Genomic DNA, 24,440 nt, shown 5'->3' with positions numbered 1-24,440 from the left:
ACAGGACATGCTATTTCCCAACACTTAAAAAAAAAATTATAGCACGCATTTGCAATACAAAGAGGTCACACGTTTAAGATATTGGCACTGTAATTGCTAATGCCTTTTATTTATCTGGTTTAAAAACAACACATACATAAAAGGCATTGTCAATTACAATGCCAATAGGTCAAACTCTCATAAATGCGAGACCTATTGTATTGCTAATGCTTGTTCTGAGTAAAAATGAGGAGTCAATTAAAGGTGAGATTTCTGTTTTCCCTGAAGTGTTGCAGAGGAGGGGACAGTCTGAGATGCAGGGTTAAGTTATTTTCCAATCTCAGGGAGTCAAGAGAGAAGGCCCTGTTCCAAGACTTCCTGTTTGGGCCTTGTTGGATATTGATGATGTGCCGCACGTAGTGCCGCGACCCGTGGAGATGCAGAGCTAGTCGGCAAGAGTCCTTGTTCTGTGGCGAGTATGGATTAGAGCAATAAAGCAGCCCGCAAGCCCACTCTCTCATGTCTCCCATTTATGCATGACTATTCCTCCCAACACACGAAGCAACGTAGATCTGACATTATATCTGAGGGCTTCACTGAATAGAAAGATAGATAGATAGATAGATAGATAGATAGATAGATAGATAGATAGATAGATAGATAGATAGATAGATAGATAGATAGATAGATAGATAGATAGATAGATAGATAGATAGATAGATAGATAGATAGATAGATAGAACGGATTGTATACCGCTACATGCAGAGCAACAAGCCGGTTCAGGACATGGACCATACACTGGTCCAATTCTGGGAATATGAAGTACAAGCAGAGCAGATAGTTGGAAATTACGCAGAAGCCAAAAGACCGGCTTGTGTTCCCTGCCCCTAAAATTGCAGCATTTTACCTATTTATAGCATTGGACTAATAAGCTTAGAGCTGGTGCTTCGAAAGGTCTACTCAATGGGAGAAAGAGTATCTGTGTAAGCTCAAGGCCAAACAGATGAACAGCCCTAACCTGCCCATGCAATATTATCTAGGGAGGCAAAAAAGCAGAAATAAAAACAGATTTTCCTGCCTTCGGGGCCTTCTGCTTATGACAAGCTTTCACAAGAAAATCAATGAAAATGCACAGAGCCCACGGAGGCCGCACACGCTCCGCACGTGTGTACTTTGGTATCGATCACCTCACTTCTGACACTTGGCCACAAAGGCTACATCTTTCCCGATGACAGGTGCACCCCAAGTTGGGAACCGGTTCAGCAGAGCTCTGGGTCGTACTGATCAAAGCCATTCCAAAGAAAAACCCAGCAGTCTTCAGCCTGATTCTCCCCCACGTACAGTGGACCCAGAACAGAGAAGAATGCTCCAGGCAAGGAAAATGGCTCATAAAATATTCATACATCTGCTGTGTGTGTAAGCTCCTATACATGCCAAAGTATGTCAAGAATGTCATACAAAATTGGGATGGGCTACCAGCCGGGGGAGGGTGATTTTGGAGGGTGCGGGGGATATTTTCTCCAGAACACTATGAAGTCGATCTACTTGTTTGGGATATCGATATAGACTAGTCCAGGCCTAGCCCCTGTCGGCATCAGCGCGCTTTACAAAGGTCAAGTTGTGTGAGCCTTGGCATGTGGTTCATAGGTGAGCGGAGGAAAGTTACCGAAAACAATGAGGGGTCACAGTACCTGAACCTGGGTGAGCAGCTGTAATCTATACAAACACTGCATAAGAGGTGGAGATCCAATCAGTGCCAAAAGTAACTCCAAATAAAGGGGTGGCTCAAGGGCAGGAGGGACGGATGGAGAGGACTCTTGAGGACTTTCATGAAGGCAAGGAAGGGAAGGGGGAGAAGGGGTCAGCTGGGGGGAGAAGGGGTCAGCTGGGGGGAGAAGGGGTCAGCTGGGGGAGGAGGGGTCAGCTGGAGAAGGAGTTGGATCCAAAGGATGGGGTCAAAAACAGCTAAGGGTCTGTCTTCCAGTTTTCTCTTTTCACACTTTTTTCCAAACACTCTTATTGGTTTTATTGATTTTGATCAGAAAGAAAAGCAAACATTGGATCATGCTGTTGAAGCGCAAGTCACCTCTAACCCTTTGACATAGCTTAGAATCAATAATAAATTGACCAGTTATTACTTACACTGCCCAGTGCTGATTCACACTCTACTGAAGTGTGGTAAAAACTCAGTACTAATTAGGGATATGGTCAATGCGTTTTGCATTCTACCATTATTTATTCTACCACAAACTAAGTCCATCTCATTGGTTTCATCGCCAAACATCATAACACAAGCATGAGTTCGAAGGGGAATAAAATGAATCTGTTCAACTCACAGGGAAGCTCTGGATATGAAGCCTTCTAACTGACAGATAAAATGTAAACGTTGATATCTATCTTAATATCTAGTATTTGGACCAAAAGATGCGTCTGTGATGTACAAGTCCTGATGAAGCCCAAGGCTTGTCCTGGAACGAAACATATCTTGGCGGGAAGGATTTTATTGGAATACACTATTGGTCTTTTACAATGAAATAAACTCATTTGGTGAAAAAAAAATTGGACCTGCAAGAACCAAATTACAAATTAAACTGTGGACTATAGTATTATTCAGAAATAAGAGCACTAAATCATGAAATACTTGACACTATGCAAAAATTCTGATGGGTGTGTGGGGTGTAGATTAATATAATTCAGGATACCAAGGTGCTCCAGAAAATTGGATATTTTGGTCAGCCAGACAGCCACAGTAAGAAGCAGCAACAAGCAAATCCACAGTAACAAGCAAAATATAATTGTTGTTGTGAAGTAAGAGATATAGGAAGAACTGTTTTCTCTGGTTGCTATGTTTGTATCAAGCATATTAAATCCTCTGTGTATTCCTAATAATCTTGTTAAGGCGTTTACATCAAAGTAGCCTTTATATTACTAGACAAAATCCTATTATCTGCAAAACTGTAGTACTGCAATGCCCTTTATGGTAGTAGTAGACCTCCTTTGCAAGAAGTTTCTCAAATGTACTCATGAAGACTGAGAGCCGAAGTTCTAAAATTAAACAAAAAATAAGGGAGCTTCATCAGCTTCTATTGATAAAATAGCAAAATCAATTTAAGGTGTGTATCCTAATGCATTACACCCTGTATGTCAGCAGGCTACACTACTGAAGTTCAAGTGAGCCCTGGGATAAGCCCGAAGGAATTTTACAATCTCATGGAAACAAAATAGCAGAGGCACCAAGCTTTGAACTCACCTATTTAAAGAATAAAAACTCTGTGACCCACGGAACCCTGCTATAGTATTTACTGTGACAAGAGACCAGAGAGCTGGACCTATGAACACACTTAAAAAGGGTGCACAAAGTAAATTACTTAACTTTCTGCTGGACCCTTTATCTAATAGCTGATTTCTCACCTTAAGACTATTCCCAGGTGCAAGAGTGGTACTAGAGAATTTTTCAGCAATGCTCCAATGTGCTAATAGGTGGCATCGCGTGGCTCTGTGGTGACTACGTACCACCCCAAAACAGCCAGAGTACAGCCGCATATAGGCACCACTCCTGCACGTTGGTGTCAGTTCCATCAATGTCCTCCTTCAGCACCCTCGGATTTGAAGCACTTCCAACAAACTGCATGTGACAATAAGCCAAAATATGACTTGGAACCTTTTTATGATATCCAGGAATTCACTCTACAGAATGGGCAGGTGGGAGAGTATCCACGCGAAAGAGAGATCCCAAAGATAAGTAACTTGTTCTTCTGATGGATACTTCTAACCGCAGACTATTCAATTTAAGAATAGGTACCACAGCAGTATCCTCCCAAAGGGAGAGGGCTTGGAGAGTGGAGTCAGACCAGAAAGTCTTGCAGGTACCAGCAGGCAAAGCAGCCCTTCCGTCAGAAGACTCTCAAGGCAGTAGTGTTTCATGAATGTCTGCATGGACGCCAACATCACAGCCTGGCAGATGTCCAAAACTGGCACCCCCTTGCCAGTACCATTGTTGAGGCCTTGGTCCTGGTGGAATGAGTTTACAAGCCTCCAGGGTTTTGTTCCTAACTAAAGCAGAGGCTATTTGATGCAGAGGACTATACATCTAGACAGGGTCTTGTTGTGCACCGCTTTGCCTTTCTTTGTTCCAGAGAAGACAACAAAGAGCTGGTCGTCCACACAATGGTCTTGTACGGTCAAAGTAAAAGTTCAATGAACCTTTACTGTCAAGCTGGTGGGTTCTCTTCTCTTCTGAAGGGGAGTGAAACATGTTGACAGAGTGATGCACTGGCCGACGTGGACTCAAATAAACAAGTAAACGAACACAGTAGCCACTGAACATCTGTCCTCCTCTCATCTCGAGTTGTAATACACTTCTCATATTTTGATAGATGTGTATTTTATGCTGTTTTAACAAACCAATGCCATTCGTTACACCAGATAGATGGACTTCCTATTTTTATATGTCATTTATTACATGATGTACAAGCTGACACACTGACAACAAAAGTACACCGGTATTCAGAAATCTTTCTGAAACAGACATAACACTACTTTCGGTGACCACAGTACACAGAAAAGGGATGATTTATAGCTGCTACTTGATTGTAAGAGAAGGCTTCTACCAAAGGAAGCTGTTGCAGTACTGGGAACTTCTGCCTCCTTTTCACAACACATTGAGACTTAGCAGTACTCAGCAGTACTCGGATTCCAGAGAATCCCTGTTGATGGACCCATAGCCCCTCTAGGGGGGAAGCTTTGCAGATTGTCAAGCCTTTCGTCTGGATATCAGGCAGCTACTTGCAATGCTTACTTCCAGTCGTGGTTATAGGTGGGGCCCACCGGCACTCTTTTTTTGGGGACCAGCACTTTGTTTTCCTCATTAGACATTCACCAAGTGCAAGAGAGGGAAAAACATACAAATGGGAAAGGGAGAGAAGGATGGAAATAGTGTCACAAAGCGAGGAAACAGGAACCTGCAAGAATGAGACAAAGGGGCGGGGAGTGTCTGGTAGAGGGTTCAAGTGCATGAGGTGAAGTCAAGACTAGCAGCCATGGTATTAGGCACGCTGACGTTTAATAGCGCCCGCCACGGGCTTCTGAGCAGAGCTTTGGACCCCAGTGCGCATTCTTTTACAAATTAAGGGCTGAGCATCTGTCATATTAGGTCTGTGATAAAAACAAACTTTCTGACTGGGACCCTTGGGGGTGGTATATGATGTGCATGTATGCTTTTTTCTGAACTTGCTCGGCTCTGCATTACAGAATTTTGAAGTGGACTCAAGGCCATCTTCAAGGGGGGAGGGAGGTGCGTGCGTGTGTGTGTGTGTTTCACATAAAAAGATTTCACTGTTTGGAAACCTGTGTTGAGTGGATTTTAATGGCATTGTTTGGCGTCCGAGGACATGATCTATGCCTTGCTGGTAAAGCTTGTTTTTTTTAATCCAAGCTCTGGTGTTTATGAGCAGGATGCAGATACTCGCTGGGTGAGGGCTTCTGCGGTTCCTGTCCTCCTGTTCCACTCGTGGAAGGGCCCGTTTTTACTTCCCTCTGTCACCGTGATTCAGTGCACAGGCCTTAGCCAACGTGTCGGGCTCCACAATGTTGTCTCATGCACAAGCTTCTAGTTACACAAACATCTCTCTTGTATTCATCGAGCACCGGAAGACAGCGTCCTTCTGCCCTGCCAACTCTGGTCTTCACTTCCACAGTTCGCATTAGAAGGAACACTTCTGTTCGTGCTCGGGGGACAGTGACTCTGGCACTATAGCGCCAGGGGCCGCCGCCTGAGACTGAAAGCGCTGTATGCATATCGTTCTAAGATTGTATCACACGCAATACAAGACAGGCTGCTGCAAAATGTGCAGACATGGAGTGTCCATTCAAAAGCGAGTGTTAGCTTCCATTTCATGATTTCTGAAGCAGTTGCAAGATATTTTAGAGTCTCTCATTGGTCAAAAAGGGTGTCATTTCCAATATTTACCTCTTTCCATGCACTTCATTGCATGAGAAAGTGTCACTTTAAGTGTCACACGTGGCAGTTGAATGTCACTCATAAGTGCACTAAAAGCATGGAAATGTCACACACAAGTGATCTGGAACAAACCTGGCAGCTATATAGCCTTGAAACCTCTGCCCACAGAGTTCACTCAACCTGTAAATCAATGTGTGTGAGCTTCGAGCAGCATTCATGCTCACTGCTACCTTGGATGGCTGAGGCAAGCCTTCAGATCTAGCGCCTAACAACAGAACCGCTAAACTTCAAGGGTAAGGTAGCTTCGGCTGCTGGAAGCGCGCAGAAAGGTAAACATGCGTATGCAACCAAGCAAGCTTTAGATATGCTTCTTGTCAAAATACTCCACGATAAAGTATCGACAAGAGCAAATTAAAAAACCTTTTGTTTCGCTGAGTGTAGCACGCGACAAGTGTGTGAAGGACGGTCACAAACAGCGACTCGAAAACACGCATACTCTACTGAGCACCCTACAAAAATAAATATATGAATACCGAGCTCGAACCATAATTATAATGAGAATCGTCTGCATACGAGCTTTGTCCAGTCGTGACCACCCTAGCCACTTAATCGAGCTAAACAGAGCAATTAAACAAAAACACAGCACAAAAGAGCTCGGTGTTGGTAAGAGCTTCAGATAGATTTCTTGAGCTGTCCAAGTGCTGCTTCTTACATACACACACAGATATATCAGTATATATTTACAGTTAAAGCAGTAAGGTGTACATATCATATTTACTTAAAAAGCACAGTTATAGTGGCTAATTAAAACTGAAACACCAAAATGTGCCAGTTATGGTTAGCTCCATAATTCGCACATAAGTCATGCAAACCATAACTTGCACAACAAAGGTAATGCTTCTGACCTCACAAACCTTACAGCATAAGAAAAAACACACACATCCAGAATGCCTACCCCACGCCTCCTCACATGTCTGGCGTGGACAAGACGGATGTAGTAACAGATATTCATGACTAGGATGTGAAACGTTTGCTTTGGGGTAGTGGAGGGCAGGCTACAGCCGTCTTATGGACTCAGGTGATATTTGTCTATGCCGCGAGCTACGTCTGTGAAGAAGGAAGAACATTTGTATCTTGGTAATCACATGACTGATTATACACATTTGATATTGTGGTTGTATTATCTCATTGGGATGAAAATCAATAAACACAGTTAAAAAAAAAAAAAAAAACTAAGGAAACAGTTCAATATGTCACTCATAAAAGCTCCATAAATTATCCAGGCTTCTTCGTTTTCAGTTCTTGAAAGTATTGTGAGCAAAGACTTAAACTAAGGAAATAGTTCAACATGTCACTAATAAAAGCTCCATGAAATAAAAAAAAAAAAATAAAAAAAAAAAAGGATGTGAAAGGTTACTGCAGGTAAACACACCAGAATATATATATCTGTATACATATCAATGGCAGTTAGTAGGCTGCAGTACCATTGCTAATATGAGCATGTTTCTGCCGAGACTATATACTTGCAAGATGATCTATTTCCTCCAAAAGCAAACAGAGCTGAAAAGAAATAATTGTTCGGGAGGGCCGCGATTCGATGACTTTTGTGAAGTCTCATGTGATGTCACAAGAGATGTTATTGATGGTGTGATCTGTGATGTCTTGTGCAAAACCTTAGCTAGCAATGCATTGTAGGGTTCTGTGGCTGCATAACCACAATATCCTTTCAAATTCGTGCTTACTGACTTTTCAAGATATTTTCATTAGTGATTAGTAACTGATGTAAGTAGACAACTGTAACTTACATTAATGAAGCATTTTCAATGGCATTTCGGGATCTGTAAAGATACACTTCAGCAACTGCCCTGAGACGTGCTGTGCTCTTAATCCCAGTAGCCACTGGGCATGGCCTGTGACTGTGTGAAGCACTGCCAAAGGCCATACAATGTCCTTTGGCCACGGTGTGTTCCCAGTGAACAGCGTGTGATCTTTGGCTAAACTCCATATAGTACCATCTCGTCCAGTACACACTGGGCATGCCTTGAGCGCACTGTTCGTAAGCAGGGTCGGACTAGGACAGAAAATAGGCTGGGGCACCAAAATAAATGTGGGCCCCATTAGCGAATACGATAGATTTAAAAAAGTGGCCCAAATTTGGAAATTGTGAAAGTTTGGAACTTGCAAAGACACACGCTCTAGGTGTTTTGCAAGGTATGGCAGACTGCAGTTGTGCTTGCCGCAGGCAATGTTTGTAGTAATATCAGGACAATTAGGGGTAAAACCGGGCTCACCTGATCACAAAATAGGCCCACAAATAGATAAAACACGGCCCTCGCACGGAACGTGTCAGACCACCCCTTCTGGCATTGCCAGATTGCCCTACAGGCCAGTTTGATGCTAACATGACCTGTGGCTGTACTTACCCCCAGACCCTGCTGGTCACAGCATGCATATAGCTGTGCTCTGGGCACAGGGCATGGCCAGCCTACTCTCCATGCCACATAGCTTGCAAGGAACTGCCTTTGATTATACTCTGTGGGAGAATAGTGCAGTTGTCATCTACGCCCTCTCCCCAGGACCACTGCCCACTGATCACTGCCCACAGCCTTTGCCAGCGTTCACTGGCATGAACGTCTACCACGCCCTTTTTTCAAAACAACTGAATATGACTGGTCGCTCTCCCCTTATAGTTTCTTCCACTGCCGCTGTGAGAAAGTCAGTGCCAAGACGCCCAAGGGCATACACCACACTCTATGAAAATCAAAACCCCTGCCAGCTGGCCAAGGGCATGCCTTAAGCCACACTTTGGACTCATTTTCAATCCTCCGCCGTATCAAGTGGATTCAGAGTCGGGCAACGGTGTTGTCCAAAGGAGAAAATGGAAGAAGCTGGTTTGAACAAGTGACATGCCCAGAGTCTAGAGAAAAGAACATGAGAATGAAGGTCTATCCTCTGTTTGTATGATAACAACCAACTACGTGGTTATTGTGCGCGCACACACGCACACATGAGAGACAGTAAACATATCAACAGTCGTCCTAATATATTCCAATCCCCTATAGGAGATTGTAAACACTGTGACTTGAGCTCATTGGTGATTTAGTGATTGGACAACGCCTGCCCTTCTCTGCCAGGTTGATCAAAAACCGGGTTTAAAGATGTGACTTTGGAAGCCTAGTGGTCTGGACTACACAGCATCGTGCGGTAGATCATCAGTGAATGTTAGCTATATTTATTTATTTATTTGTTTATTTCAAAAGTTTTATATAGCGCTGGATAGAACCGGAGGTATCACAGCGCTTTACATGAGGATCAGCGAGTTACAGGTTACATCAATTAAATCAAAGAATCATGGAGGGAGGAGGAGGGGAAGGGAAGGAAACACAACGGGGAAACGAGAAAAAGAATGTCAGATGACCGGCTGGGTAGGTGACGGCCGATGGGATGAAACCAAGACCAGACTCCTCTATAGCTGCATGTGACAGCTCCACCGGGCATCGGCCAAGGTTGCTTGTGCACCGAGGTAAGTACAAAAAGTTTTGGCATCCACCCAGAGTTACAGGTTACATCAATTAAATCAATGAATCATGGAGGGAGGATGAGGGGGAGGGAAGGAAATCGCTGTACTCACCCCACTGCAGCGGGGCCAGCTGCAGGTGCTCCAGGATCAGCTGGTTGAGGACTCCTTCCACGCTGGCCTCTCCTTCACGCTTCAGAGACGGGTGAGAACTAGTTAAGGACAAACTGGCTTATCTACCAACATTACGACACAAATAGCGTAACCAGCTTGCAAAGTAATCGAAAATTTCTTCTGAGGAAAATTGAAGTCTATTTATAAGGTGTTTCTTTCATTTGACAGGAGTATGGCAAAAATCAAAACAACCAGGATTTGAAGCAAGTATTGACAGAGCCAACAGGTGTGGCAAACGTTATATAGAAACTGACCACATAACATTAATGTAGGCTCATTTATTCTAAAAAAATAAAATAAATAACAGACAAGTAGATGGCCGTGAATATGTAGATTCCATAGAAGCACATACACTATATAAACATATTTACATTAATGTATTTAATATAAATGTTACAGTACACAATGCTACAATGTGCATTTTGCCTCTGGTATGGCATTGCAGTGCGAACCGGGTTTGTTACTTTCTTGAACTGGTTATGGAGATTTATTTGCAGACTTGCAGACTGGTGTTTTTAGGAGTTGCAGGAAGTAGTGTATTGTAGGATACTTGATATGTTGTTGTTGATGATTAGCTGTGTTGCAAGACGCTTGTATGCTAACTGGTTTATTTAACGCGTGCAATCAAATGTGAATGTGTGTGCATTAACTAGACAAACTAGGTATTGCTACACAGTCCTGATGTTCATCTGCTGGTTTATAAGAAAACTGCGGGTGGATGTTGACAGTTCTGTTTAGAAGAGTACTGTTGTATGTTGGTGTTTGTTGAGTGTGTGTTTTAATGTGTTGTGGACAGGTGGATATTCATATCATGGTAGCAGGGCCGGACTTCAAACCCAAAGCAGGCCTGGCAAATGGTATCAGACCAGCCCCCGCAGGGTGTATAGCGAGTGCAGTGAAAGAGCCTGACCACTAAAAAAGAGGGGTGGGCAGTGGGGGGGTACCCTCCAAGAGAATCTGGGAAGAAATGGTACATTCTACAACACATTTGTCATTATATATTCAACTGTAATAGCTTTTAAAGCATAGTAAATTATGACTTTACGGTGCACCAGGATACGACAATCTTTGTTGGGGCTATCAATGATTCTCCCACCATCACCCTCCAACAGTGCCTCTCATCTCTCCATTGCTCCTCTGTCACATGAATTTCATTTCTTTTATTTGTTTTATAGCACCTCTCATACCAGTGTAGGGTGTCAGAGCACTTTACATCACACACACATACAGAGACAATGAATCATACATGTGTAAATCAGTGTACAGAAAATGTTACATAAGGCAAAGAGCAGTACAAGGTGTCGGATTCACATGCCATCCATACTGGTAGGCACTTTTTAAGAGTGCTTAGTCTGGAGAAGAAGAAACTAAGGATTCGGAACATAACACAGTGGTTAAGGTTGACTTTAACAATAAGAATGTATTTCTACACAATCAAACCTTTTTTAGCAACATCAGCATAATGAAAGAAAAACACGCAGAACAGCAAAAACATAACTTTCTAAACTCTACCATGTAGTATGCATGCAACTCTTTGATGGCATTTCATAGCTCACTGTGCTAGATTACGATTGTAACTTATGAACTTCACATTAACAAAATTAGATCTATGATAAAAGCAGTAACCCACTAAGCTATGCACATAAAATATTGTTCTTTGATCTGCATGGTACACGTTCTTTGCAGCAGGCATAGTAACCCTCTGCACTACTTTATATGAATTAAAACTGCCACTAGACAAAAAACTCCCACCTCTCTCCAGCAGGTACACTAATCACCGGAGTTATCTTGACACTTTTAATGTTGCCTGAAAACTGCTGGATATACAAGGAACTTTGCAGTGCTTTTGAAACTGCTGCACTGTTACAAAACCTGCCGCCACTACCAAACGAGCCCCCCCCCCCCACCCCTCCAGCCTCCTGGAAGAAAGGCCAGTCCGGCCTTGAATGGCAGATCTGTATGGTGCTGGTTGGGTGTGAGTTGATCTGTAAAATATGTTGTGTTAGGAGTTTGTGTGTGTTGCTCTCTGGATTTTCTGTGCACTGTTGTTTGTTCAGTGTTCTGTCTAAGTTGTTTCATAGTCGGCTGTATTTGTATTGAGTGCTGTAGGCAGGGCCGGACTGGGAACCACAACCGGCCCTGGCAAACTGCTCGGCCAGCTCCCCCCTGGGGGTTGGGGGTGCCGCCGAGCTCTTTGCCAGGGCCGGTTTTCAGCCGATTTTGTTACAGGGCTGATTTTGCAGCTATGCTGCAAAAACGGCCCTGTAACAAAAACGGCCCCCAGGGGACCAAATCCGGCCCCCACCCGTGCAGCCCACCGGGAGATTGCCCGGTGCCCACTACGGCCAGTCTGGCCCTGGCTGTAGGGCTCCAGCCCAGCTGTTTTTTGTTCAATGCAAAGGATATTGGTGCTCCAGTCTTAACAATTAAAAGTAGGCAGAGGAAAAGCAGAACTTTAAATTAAAAGTCAGCTTTAAATGAGAAAGGCAGCAGTGACAGTCCTTGTAGCAGCGCAGCAGTCCTTCTTACTACTGGTCTCGTCGTAGGTGTACTGTGGGGCCTTCAGCTGGTAATCTGTGTAGACAGAATAATGATCATATAGGATTCTAATGTGAATATTGCTCAGTGCTTAAAGGCACTCACATGACCACACAGGACTCCAAGGTGTCAGTGTTTAATATAAATAAGGTACCAATTACGAAATGAAATTAATTTTAAAATAATATTTTATTCTTCAGTGACTTCATTTAATCATAACGTTCCATGTCGTTGGAGGAAACCTTATTATGTATTAACAACCTGTGAATTCCTCAGGGCAACATTTTAATCAGATATTCTATGTTCACATTAATTTTTTTTTTAAAGTGTGGATTGTTTTTTTCCTCCTCTTGAGGAGTCCATATAGTGTGCTGCTCAAGATGAAGTCAAAGAAAATGTGAGTATTTAGAGTTTGGTGGATTTGGGACATCCATCTCCCGCTTACCCTATTTAGTGTGCAGAGAGATCCTGTATGCCCGAAATAGAGTAGACTGGACATGTGCGAATATACCAAAGTCTAAATATGGCCCTTATTCTCTGTAAGGTGCTAGTCTCCAGATAGACCAGCAAAGTTTGTAACAGCAACTGTAGTATTGTGTCTGAAAGTTAGACAAAATCAATACCTGCAGACATTCACCAACACCAACTCTTCACACAAAGAATACCTGGTATTATGCCGCCCGCCACCTCCACTGGGGCTCAGCACCCCACGCAGGTCAACCAGTGCTGGTCGCCACACTCTATGGAAATAAAAAAGTACAGCCAGACCTATGATGACGGCGGCTTTGACTAACCAGCCTCAGCTAAGCAAAGACCAGAAAAATGGCGGACATAATGGGCCCTCCAGTCCACCGCCAAAAAACTCTTTCTACCACCCTACCTGGGGTGGCTCTTCCGCTAAGGAGGAGGAGCGATGCCCCACTGCTCAGAGCAGGTAAAAGGAAAAAGGAAATGATAGTAACATTGTTATTACCATTTTTTGGGGGGAGCTATGAGGTTTGGTTAGGGTGAGGCAGGGCTGGTGCCACAGGGGGAGGGATGGTTCATGCACTTAAGTGCGCATGACGGTTTAGCCGGGCAAACAGTCATGCACACTTTGCGCGTTCCCCACCAGGCTGTAATGCACAGCCTGGTGGGGAACATGCATCGGCTTATAGTTCCCGTCTGAGCGCCGAGCCACAGCGCTCAGACCAATCACATTGTTGCATTGCAGCATTGTGATTGGCTAAGTGGAGCCAGTGAGCTTCCTGCTTCCGGGACTTGTCTGGAAGCGAAGCTGAGGAGAGACGGTACGTGTGTTTTTTCATTTTATATATTGTTCTGCCTGCCACCCCAATTTCCTGCCAGCCGCTACTGCACTCTACCACTGGTTTAATGGACCGTAAAAGAGTGGGTAAGTAAGGGGATTACTGTGGAGGTGACTGCCCCCCCAATCGCTCCAAATCCCCCTACCCAAGAGGCCATACAGAATTTAAAAACATTTTATTTTCACTGCTGTAGCATTAATGACAGTTTATAAGCAGATTTCGACTCCGGTACTCAGGTTAATGATTTCCTATGGAAGCCATACACAATAATTAATTTTTTGCTTGTCAACCGCACTCCAGATCTATTGGATCAGTAATGTAGTGTCTGCATTTCACCTTTATTTCGCTAGAATTTTGGAAAAGACCCTCTGAAAGCGAGCATCACACACACAATTCCCCCTCCCCTACACAAACACAGTTGCTGATATGAGACAAGGGAGACAGTTTAACACCTCACCCCTTTCATGTTTCCTCCTCTGAAACTTTTGCTATGAAATATCATTTTCAGAGACGGCCGGGACTCCTGCAGCGACAGATCTAGGCTAACAGGATGGAGGCGAGGTCTCCCGGGCCGTCGGTTAATGCGCCGGGTGGTTCGCGGCCTTTCTTTTGCACCAGGCAACAGATTGGAGTTTGATCACAGCCGGGAGTAGGATCACAGAACCAGCGCCCGCCTTTCATGGAGGCTTGCACTCGCTTCTTTCTGCTACTGAACACACGAAGGCGTTTGAGTTCAACACGTTTTCCTCCTGGTTTTATTAAAAACCAAATATTTTGAGCCGGATGAATAGGCTTATGTTACATTCATGAAAAAAGACTCGCTGATCAGCATCAAACGTGGGCGAGAGGTTTGGGAAAACACATCTGCCCCCTGATGTTTTTCTGTCATTACTCCAGTGTTAGAAATATTTTAACTGCTCAAGGTTTTGAATTAACGTTCCTTCAGAAGAAAAACACACTTTCGCAAAGAATAACTTAAAAAAAATTGCTAATAGAATAAAACACTCCCTGGTCACAGCTCTGAAGCAGTGCTAGTTTTAGGGCTTTTCAGGTGGTTGCACAAGGCTCTACCAGCAGGGGTCCCTACATGGCTTTTAAAACCAGCACAAGTTGCCCCCTCCTGGCTGAACTGGGGCAACAAAATGTCACTTTGCTTAGGGCAGAAAAAAGCCTCTAACAATGACGTTAAAGTACTGAAGCCAGACATTGTCCCATGTCTAATCCATGGCATAGTTTTCTATTTACAACAATTCACGGCTACCGTAAAGTCTGCCTGGTGCACTCTGGGAGGGGATGCAGAAAATTAGCCAAGGGCTGCCGCAACCAGATAGAGTAACAGCCGAGATGGCATAGAATATGTGCCGCAATCATAGGGCAGAGTGCTACGTAAGTAAAAGGTAGGACATGTACCTTTAAGTTTTGCATGTCCTGGTCGTGAAAAGCATTCCAGTTCGTTTTTCACTACTGTGAGGCTGAGGCCTACTCCTCTCATAGTTAACATTGGGAAGTCCTTATTACACTTTTAAGATGCAATTTCCGATTGAGAAGGAGTAACTCTGTCGTGTTCCATATCATTGGAATGGCAATGAAGAATCCTCTTTAGTGGTTGGATTTAACATTACTATTTTAGAAATACCACTTTTAGAAAATTGGTATTTTTCAAATCTTAAAGATCTTTGTGCCTGCAGCCTCTCTCCAATACACATCTGGGGTGGGTGACAGCTTGCCATAACGCATTCCCTCTAGACAGCCACACACAAAGGAAGGTTAGATGTGTCTGTGTGCCCATCTGCATCATGATGGCTCATCCTGGGCAGGATGGGAATGAGGAACTGAAACTTACACCTGAATAGGCAGTGTCCTGTACCCACACAAAGGGTTGATTACCCCCATGTGGTAATTCTGGAGCCGGGGCTAGGAAGAAAGGACCTCTGTGCACGTCAAAGACCCTTCTTTGAAGTCACCCCCACTTCAAACGCACAACTGGGTATCAGCACTGGGTCTCTGACTCCACCAAATCAGATACTTCTGGACCTGTAAAAAAACTCTTTCTCAGTCAGTAAGAAGGACTGCTGTGCTGCTACAAGGACTGTCACTCTGCTGGACTGCTTCTCAGGAAGAACTGATTTTCTGCTGTGTTGCCCTGCTACCTGCTGCCCCTGCTGAGGAAGAAGTAGACTCTGAGTGATTTCTAAGGGCTTGCTAGCTTGACTCATATTTTTGAGACTCAGGGATATCAAAGTATCACCACCTGCTGGAAGTGGCCACAGGCGCTTGCTCCAGTCGAACCGACACATCTGTCTGCTTGAAGAACAAGTTACTTACCTTTGGTAACGATGTATCTGTAAGAAACACTAGTAGTGATAGATTCCCTACCTTAGAATTACCCCCAGGCGTCAGGCTGGATCCGGAAAGTTTTCGTCAGCAGTAGCCCTGCGCGTTGGTAGGTGGCGTCGTGCGGCTTCACGTCCGTCGTCGGCATCATGATGGCCGGGATGACGTCGTGGGCAGTACTTAGACGCCGCCCACGTGCGCTGACGTCAGTTCTGTATACGACTTTCCGCTCCAGGAACGCAGAGGCAAGCAAGATACTGACCACTGGTGCCTTGCAAATAGGGCCCTGAAAGGGATGACCATAACCCTAGAGATCAGTTCACAGAACGGGGAGGATGGGTGGGGCAGTAAGGAATCTATCACTACTAATGTTTCTTAGAGATACATCGTTACCGAAGGTGAGTAAGTTGTTCATCTGAAAGAAACACGTAGGGATAGATTCCTTATCTTAGAATAGATACGCCAGCAATACCAACCCCGGTGGTGGGTCTGCGAACCAAGATCACACCAGAAAGTCCAGGAGAACAGAACGGCCAAAAAAGACGTGTCTCCGGTCTTGGCTGTCCAGGCAATAATGTTTTGTAAACATGTGCAGCGAGGCCCACATAGCTGCCTGACAGATGTCTTGCAGGGGGACACCCTGTCCCAATGCAGTAGTGGCTGCAGTTGCTCGAGTGGAATGAGCACGCAGCTCCACCAGAGGCTCTTTTTTAGCCAAGGAGTAACAGGCTTTGATGCACAAAACAACCCAGCGGGAGATAGTCCTCTTGTGCACCGCCCGACCTTTCTTGGTTCCAACGTAGCCAACAAAGAGTTGGGCATCCATCCGGAACTGTTGTGTGCAGTGGAGGTAAATCGAAAGCGCACGTTTTGGGTCCAGATGGTGGAGCCTTTCTTCCTCTCTGGAAGGATGTGGAGGTGGGAAGAAAGTGGGCAAGGTAAGAGTCTGCCCAATATGAGAGGCCGTGACAACTTTAGGCAAAAAGGAAGGCCGGGGCCTGAGCACCACCTTGTCCGGATGAATGGAAAGGAAAGGAGGCTTACAAGAAAGAGCCTGGAGCTCACTCACTCGCCTAGCGGAGGTGATGGCATCCAGGAAGGCAGTCAAAAGACGAAGAGGACAGTTGTGAAGAGGCTCGAAAGGAGCGCACATCAGATAAGTGAGAACTAGATACCAGCCCCACTGTGGCATCACAAACGGAATAGGAGGGAAAAGGTGTGTAATGCCTTTGAGAAATCTATTTACAACAGGGGACTTGAAAAGAGAAGGCTGATCAGGTCGTCTGAGAAATGCCGAAATGGCAGAAAGATAGCCTTTAATAGTGCCCAGAGCAGAGCCAAAGAAAGAAGGAACAAAATGACCTCAGACAAATTTGTTCCACCTGCAGGCGTATACCACTTTAGTGGAGGGACGCCTGGCTGCCAGAATGATATCACAGACTTCAGGAGGCAAGTCAAAGGGAATCAACTGCCGCCGCTCAATCTCCACGCAAGGTGGTGGAGACTGGACATGTTCGGGTGCAGGACCGTCCCCTGTTGCTGCGACAGAAGATCCTCCCATAGAGGCAGACGAATCGGGGGATCCATGCTCATAATGAGTAGCTCGGGATACCAAATACTTCGAGCCCAGTCCGGTGCCACAAGAATGACTTGGGCCCCGTCACGTCTGATCTTCTTCAGCACACTGGGCAGAAGTGGTATAGGCGGAAATGTGTACAATAGACCGCAACTCCACTCGCGACGAAAAGCATCTCTGAGCGAGTGCCGCCTTGGAAATTCCAACGTGCAGAACTGCTGACATTGCACGTTCTCTTCGGTGGCGAACAGATCTAACCAAGGCTCTCCCCACTGTTGAAAGAGACCTTACCCCCACCTCCTAGTGAAGACGCCATTCGTGATCCATCATGCACCTGCGGCTGAGCTCGTCCGCCCTGGTGTTCAGTGAACCTGCCAGGTGTTGAACCACCGGGGAAATGCCCTGATGTTCCAGCCATGTCCAGAGGCACAGAGCCTCCTGACATAGGGTCCACGACCCCACCCCGCCCTGCTTGTTGCAATATCACATGGCGGTGGTGTTGTCCGTGAACACCTGCACTGCGCTCCCCTTGACAGAGGGAAGGAATGCCTTCAGTGCAAGACGGATCGCTCGGAGCTCCAGAAGGTTGATATGGAGCTTAGACTCCGCCAGAGACCAGAGGCCTCTGATCTCCACCCCATTCCAGGAGGGATGCATCCGTTACCACCATGTGCTCCGGTTGGGGAAGGGAGAGGGATCTGCGGCTGACCCAATGCTGGTTCATGAGCCACCACTGCAACTGCTGTGCAGTGCCCTCCGAGATCTGGACGTGTCCAGACAGGTCCCCCTGATGCTGCGCCCACTGGAACTTCAGGTCCCACTGCAGAGGCCGCATATGCCATCTGGCATGGTTGATCAGCAGGATGCAGGAGGCCATGAGGCCCAGCAGCCTCAGGGTCATCCTGACCGAAACCCAGGACAAGGGCTGAAAGATCGGAATCATTGCCCGAATGTCCCAGACTCAGTGTTCGGGAGGATAAACCCGAAACTGCGCCGTGTCCATACCGCTCCGATGAAAAGGAGCTGCTGAGAGGGTACCAGGTGCGACATCGGCACGTTGATGGAGAACCCCAGCAAATGCAGGAGGTCGGCTGTAGTCTGGAGGTGGGAGACGACTGCCTGGGGTGAGCCCACCTTTAACAGCCAGTCGTTGAGATAGGGGAAGACTGAAACCCCTGATCTGCGCAGATGAGCTGCGACCACCGCCATCACTTTCGTGAACACCCGAGGGGTGCTGGTAAGGCCAAAAGGGAGCATGGTGAACTGAAAGTGCTCGTGGTCAACCGTGAACCGCAGGTAACGCCGGTGGGCCGGCAGGGCTGGAATATGAAAGTAAACATCCTGCAAGTCTAACGCTACCATCCAGTCTTGCGGGTCTAGGGCAAACAAGACCAGAGCCAATGTGAGCATCTTGAACTTCTTCTTCCAGAGGAAGCGATTGACGTTCCTAAGTTCTAAGATAGGACGCAGGCCCTTGTCCTTCCTTGGAACCACGAAGTAGTGGGAATAACAACCACGACCTACTTCGGGCGTCGGAACATGCTCGATAGCCTCCTTGGCCAAGAGGGCCGCAACTTCCTGCTGGATAAGCTTCAAGTGATCCCCGACATGCAGCAATACTGAGGTGGCATGGCTGGAGGGGTAGTCACGAAGGGGAGGGAGTAGCTCCTTTGGACAATTTGCAGCACCCACTGGTCCGAAGTGAAGGTGCACCAGTGGGGGAGATGATGGCGAATCCGTCCGCCCACTGGGGTTTGATGGACCTGAAAGGACGGACTAGGAAGGCTTTGCAGTGGATGTCGCGGGTTGGAGGTGGACTGACCTGCCAGCTGGCCCCCTGAACCACCTCGACGGTTCCCACGTCCACGGCCGCGCTGAGGAAGTTGCTGCGCCGGCCTGTGGCCCTGTGAACGTAGTGGGGCACCCCTTCCGCAGCCACGAAAGGAGCGAAAGGCAGAAGGCGGAGGAGGCCGAGCGGCCGACAGGCCCAAGGACTTGGCCGTAGCCCGTGAGTCCTTAAAGCACTCCAGCGCACTATCTGCCTTATTGCCAAAAAGGCGAATGCCATCAAAGGGCACGTCCATCAGGGTATTCTGGACATCCCCGAAAAGCCAGTTGTTCTCAGCCAGGTGTGGCGCCTAAGCGCCACCGTCGTAGAAATCGCCCTGCCTAGCGAGTCAGCGGTGTCAAGCCCACAACGAATTATGAACTTAGCTGCGTCTCTGCCAGCAGCAACAGCCTGGGCGAGTACTGTCTAGACCTCCTCCGGACAGCTAGGCAGCACCTGCGCAACCGTGTCCCACACAGAGTAGGAATAACCGCCCAAGAGGCTTGCGGTGTTCACCGACCGCAGCCCTAAACTGGCAGATGAAAACAGCTTCTTGCCAAGCTACTCCAGCTTCTTGGATTCTCTTTCCGGAGGTGCGGAAGGGAACACGCGTTGGGACGCAAAGGCCTGGACAACCAAGCTCTCAGGAGTGGGTGTTGGAAGAGTAAGTGGGGATCGCCCGGAGCCGGGCAATGGCATCGGGCCACGTTCCTGTCCAAAGGAGCCCCTGTGTTGGGCCTGGACCAGGTGCCCAAAAGAACGTCAGAAAGTGCGTCATTAAAGGGCAGCAAGGGCTCCGAAGAGGTTGCCGCTGGCTGGAGCACTTCTGTCAGGAGGTTAGTCCTGACGGCCACTGTAGGGAGTTCGAGGTGGAGGGCCTCAGCCGCCCTACGCAACACCACTGCGTAACTGGCTCCCTCCTCCGTAGCCACGGTAGGAGACAGCATGCCAAGGTCAGGCGAGGTGTCAAGACCACTGTCTTCCCCCAAATCCTCTGCCCAGTCCGGATCATAAGCACAGTCCTGTGCGAGAGGGTCCTCAGAGCACTCCCAGTCCCCTCTTCCTCCGAAGTCTGTGGAACAGGCTGAAAATACGGAGGACGGACATAGGGAACAAATCCCATTGGCGTCGGAAGCGGCGTCGAGCGACGTCGATCCGGCGCCATGTCCGGTTCAGGGCTGAAGCCGGGGACGACGTCGTCCCAAGGAGCGGGCGACATCGGAGGCGGTGCCGGTGGGGTCGACGTTGGTGGAGGCGTAACAAGGTCAACCGGCGTCGACCGGGGTCCGATCCAGGATCCCATGGGGGCCTGCAGCACCGGGGCCAGAGCCATCGGCGACACCAGGGCCGGAGCCCGCGGCGATGGAACAACAGGACCCCCAGTCGGGCCTGCGGGGCCCAGAGGCGCACCGGCGGGGCCAGATGGCCCAAAGGGTCAGGCCATGGCAGCAAGAAACTTGCACCTGGGCAGGTGTCGCCGCCGGACCCGGGAAGGGCGGGGCCGGTGGCGATGTCTTAGGCTCCGCCGGAGCCACGGGGGTGGCACCGCTCACACCCTCAGCCGCGTCACGCGACGAGAAGTCGAAGAGCGACGATGCTTCTTCTTGGAATGCTTCGAATTACCTGAGCCCGAGTGCGAAGAATTAGATCCAGAAGAATGATGGTGACGACTCCGCAACCGGTCCCTCTACCTCCCATGGGACCGGGACCTTGAACGGCACAGAGCCAACTGCCGGACTTCCAGCAACTTTCGGGACCGCTCCCGCAAAGTTTGCAGCGCCATGGCCCGGCTTTCCAGGCACGACTTGGAGTCGTGGTCGCTCCCCAGGCAGTAGAGACACACGCGGTGTGGATCCGTTACCAACATCATGCGGTGACAGTCCCTACAGTTCTTAAACCCGGGCATCCCTACGACACCAGGAGTCGATCGACTCGACTGGGGGTACTAGCTCTTCCCGGACCTGCGCTTGCTGGAGTGGAAAAAGAAAGAACTGATGTCAGCGAGCGTGGGCGTCGTCTAAGTACTGCCCGCGACGTCATCCCGGCAATCACGACGCCGACGACGGACGCGGAGCCGCACAACGCCACCTACCGACGCGCAGGGATACTGCTGACGAAAACTTTCCGGATCCACCCTGACGCCTGGGGGTAATTCTAAGGTAAGGAATCTATCACTACGTGTTTCTTTCAGATGCAGAACAACGCATTTTTGCTGTTGCAGGAGCAGAATCGGTGCATCACACTCGGAACCAGCCCATCGCCTTAAAGAACCAACGCATTGGAACCGTCGCATTGCTGCCACTGCAGTGTGGGAAGCCGATGTGTCCCTTTGACTGCTCGGAGAAACCCGGCGCATCGTTCACCGAACCAACGCCTCTCGGTTCGGTGCATCGTCTTTGGAATAGGAGCATCTCTACCCCTGCGTGAAGAAAAACGATGTATCACCTTGAGCATGGGATCGACACCAATACATCGCTCGACTGTGCCCTGTATCTCGCTGTTGCGGCCAGGATCATGGTACTTTGTTCAGCCGGCCTTGCGTGGCTCCATCATCTGGTCAGCGCTCCATTACGTTCAACCTGAACGTTTGACTTTGCCCCGGTCTGGCGCAACCAGATAACCTCAGAAGAATTTATGGGGTGGTGGGGGGAGAGAGGCAGAGATTCATTCAGCTTCTGAGGGTAATAAGCTAATGATCAGTAGAGAGAGAATGACTCACTTAGGTCAATGTGTCAGAGTCTCGGGGAGATTGTCTCGGAGACCGTCAAACACACTTTCACAACTTGCGGTGTATATTATCTTCGCTCATGTGGCTTGGTGGATAGAGTCATCATTGGGTCTGTCACTTGAGTGTTCCATTCTTCAAGTGACTTACTGTCCTCCACCAGGTGGTGGATGACAGTCCTGATGAAGTCCTCAACACCACCTTTTTTTTAAGCTTATCCCTTTCTTGTTCAAATAAACATTTTGATGCAGGAAAGGAGATCATTTTAACTTCCCCTAATCTAATACCCCACATTTCTTACAACTTCCATGAAAAGGAGGCACACTTTGTTGTCTGCCCTAAAGCATAACTGTAAGGTCTGGAACTGATAATTGGCTATCTCAGCATACACAATCAGTGTGGGGGAACTAGGATTAAACCTAATCCAAATATTAAATTTTTATAATTTGTCACATATCCATGTAGTTCTCTCAGTTCTTTGCAGTTCAATATTGGGTGAGAACAAAATGATGCTTCTGAATGCTTTTACATGGGAGACAATTCAAATGAAGCATTACCTTAATGATTGTTAACTCTTCATTTTAATTTTCACCCATTTCAAAGTGTCCCACAAGCATCAGGCCTCTTGCTCCCATTGTCCAGTAGACACTGTGCCGTATTTATAACTGACAAATACAGTCTTTTTTTAAATGGGAGAAATTTAAAGTGAAGAAAAATATTTCAATGAAACATTGGGTGAATGTTTGTCTCAGATTTCAATCAAGCCAATTAAGTGTTAATATATTATGAAGCATGTTTCTTCACTTTAAATTCCTCCCATTTAAACAAACTCGTCTACAGGCCACTGAGTGCAAGATGCTTGCTGTTTGTAGATGAAACACTTTGAAATGGAGGAAAATGTAAATGAAGAGTTTAATGGAATCCATATAAACATAAAGTTAACTCTAAAGTCCAAATTTCTCCCATTTCAAAGTGTCGCGTTCACACACAGTAAGAATCTTGTTTCCAGTCGTTGGGAGACACAGTGTCATGTACATATAACTAAAAAATACAGCCATTTTTTTAAGTGGGAAAATTTAAAGTGCAGAAAAGTTTTCTATATTATGAACATTTTTGCAGAACATTTTTCAGCACTTTAAATTTCTCCCATTTAAAAAAAATAGTTGTATGTTTGTGTTATACATGTACAATGCAACATATGATGAAAGGTATAACCTGTGCCACAAGTAAATACGACACAGGCACTCATTCACCTATACACATATACCCTATTCATAAGAACACTTGTTCATACATCCCCAAAGACCACACTCTTACAGACACACATGGCAGCCCCGTCACAGTGCATCTATTCAAAGTATTTTATTCAAACCATAGTGTCTGGGTCTATGGACATTAGGCTTAAAGTGAATGAATCTGGGTGTAGGGGAGTCTGGTAACACTGCAAGGTGGCTTGGCCTTCAGTAGCTCACGATAATATTCACTGATCAGAAGTAGCTCTCACTACAGAAAAGGTTTGAGATCCCTGTACTTGCTCCATCCGAACTTCCACAAACAAGCATAAATCTGCCTTAGTTATAACCACTGCAAGGTTTTTATCGTCTGTAGACTACTGCTGGAAAGTATGCTTTATTCTCTGCACAGAAAGAAAACCAGCATTGTTTAACTCAAGTCTCTCTTCGGTTGTGAGTGTCAGAGGCAAATGATGTGTTCTATTGGTAAATACGAGGCTTGGATTCAAACTCTAGATACAAAAATATTTCCTTTAGCTCAATCAGACAGTGAAAGCCAGTCAATTTAAGGGACACAATAAACACAGCATTCATAGTTGTGCAGTCTGAAAAAAAGATATGGCAGTGTTCCCACCTTTAATTGCTCATATTTGTATTCATGAGCAGTGAATCAGCTTATAAATGTTATATGTCGAGTGCTTTCATACGTCCTGCTTGCATTGGTACAAACAATTTCAGACTCTCTATTCTTTTCACACCAAGAACAAATATACTTACCCACAACATAAGTCATGTAAATACATTTCTTATAGAGATAGCCATGAGGACTGCACAACAAAAACAGTAAAAACCAAACCGTACACAACTACAAGGGGGTGACGTGGGTGGGGGGAGGATTAAGCCACATCATGACTAAACTTTCAAAGGACCATCTGGTGAATGTTATCAGAAGAGATCTCAAAACCCCAGTCGACGACATCAAAGGAAGGTTCTACAATGCTTATTGTTGGTGATTTTTACAGATGCAGGACTAGCTAAAGAGAATGTTTTTTTTTCCTCTACATTGGAAGACCCCTTTAATTAAGCAAGCTGATTAAGGAGGGACTGAAACAATGGGTTAGACAATGAAGAGGACGCCCTCCTACTATTGCAACGCCTCTTCCAAATGGGATTGTTGTATTGAGGATCTTCTCACAAACTTACTGCAGCTACACGGTCTAGTGCAATGTTTGATGATCTAAAATTCTTCTCTGGTCTCATGATCCCAGAC

At 46.6% G+C, this 24,440-nt stretch overlaps 1 protein-coding gene across 3 annotated transcripts in view; it reads right to left on the bottom strand.

Moving 5' to 3' along the window:
• The window catches only part of TRAPPC9 (trafficking protein particle complex subunit 9), a 2,530,995-nt gene that overhangs the window by 710,732 nt on the left and 1,795,823 nt on the right, over positions 1–24,440 (bottom strand). For 2 of the 3 annotated variants that reach the window (XM_085604860.1, XM_085604859.1), the window contains exon 22: positions 9,571–9,661. In XM_085604860.1, coding sequence (XP_085460986.1) covers positions 9,571–9,661 — 91 coding nt within the window. Of the gene's footprint in view, positions 1–9,570; positions 9,663–24,440 lie in introns of all 3 variants that reach the window. The other variant, XM_085604858.1, reaches the window with a different exon arrangement.

Source organism: Triturus cristatus, chromosome 5_1 (genome assembly GCF_964204655.1).
Source record: "Triturus cristatus chromosome 5_1, aTriCri1.1, whole genome shotgun sequence".
NCBI lineage: Eukaryota > Metazoa > Chordata > Amphibia > Caudata > Salamandridae > Triturus > Triturus cristatus.
The sequence above is the reverse complement of the archived record's forward strand: the minus strand, read 5'-3'. Positions and strand labels throughout refer to the sequence as shown.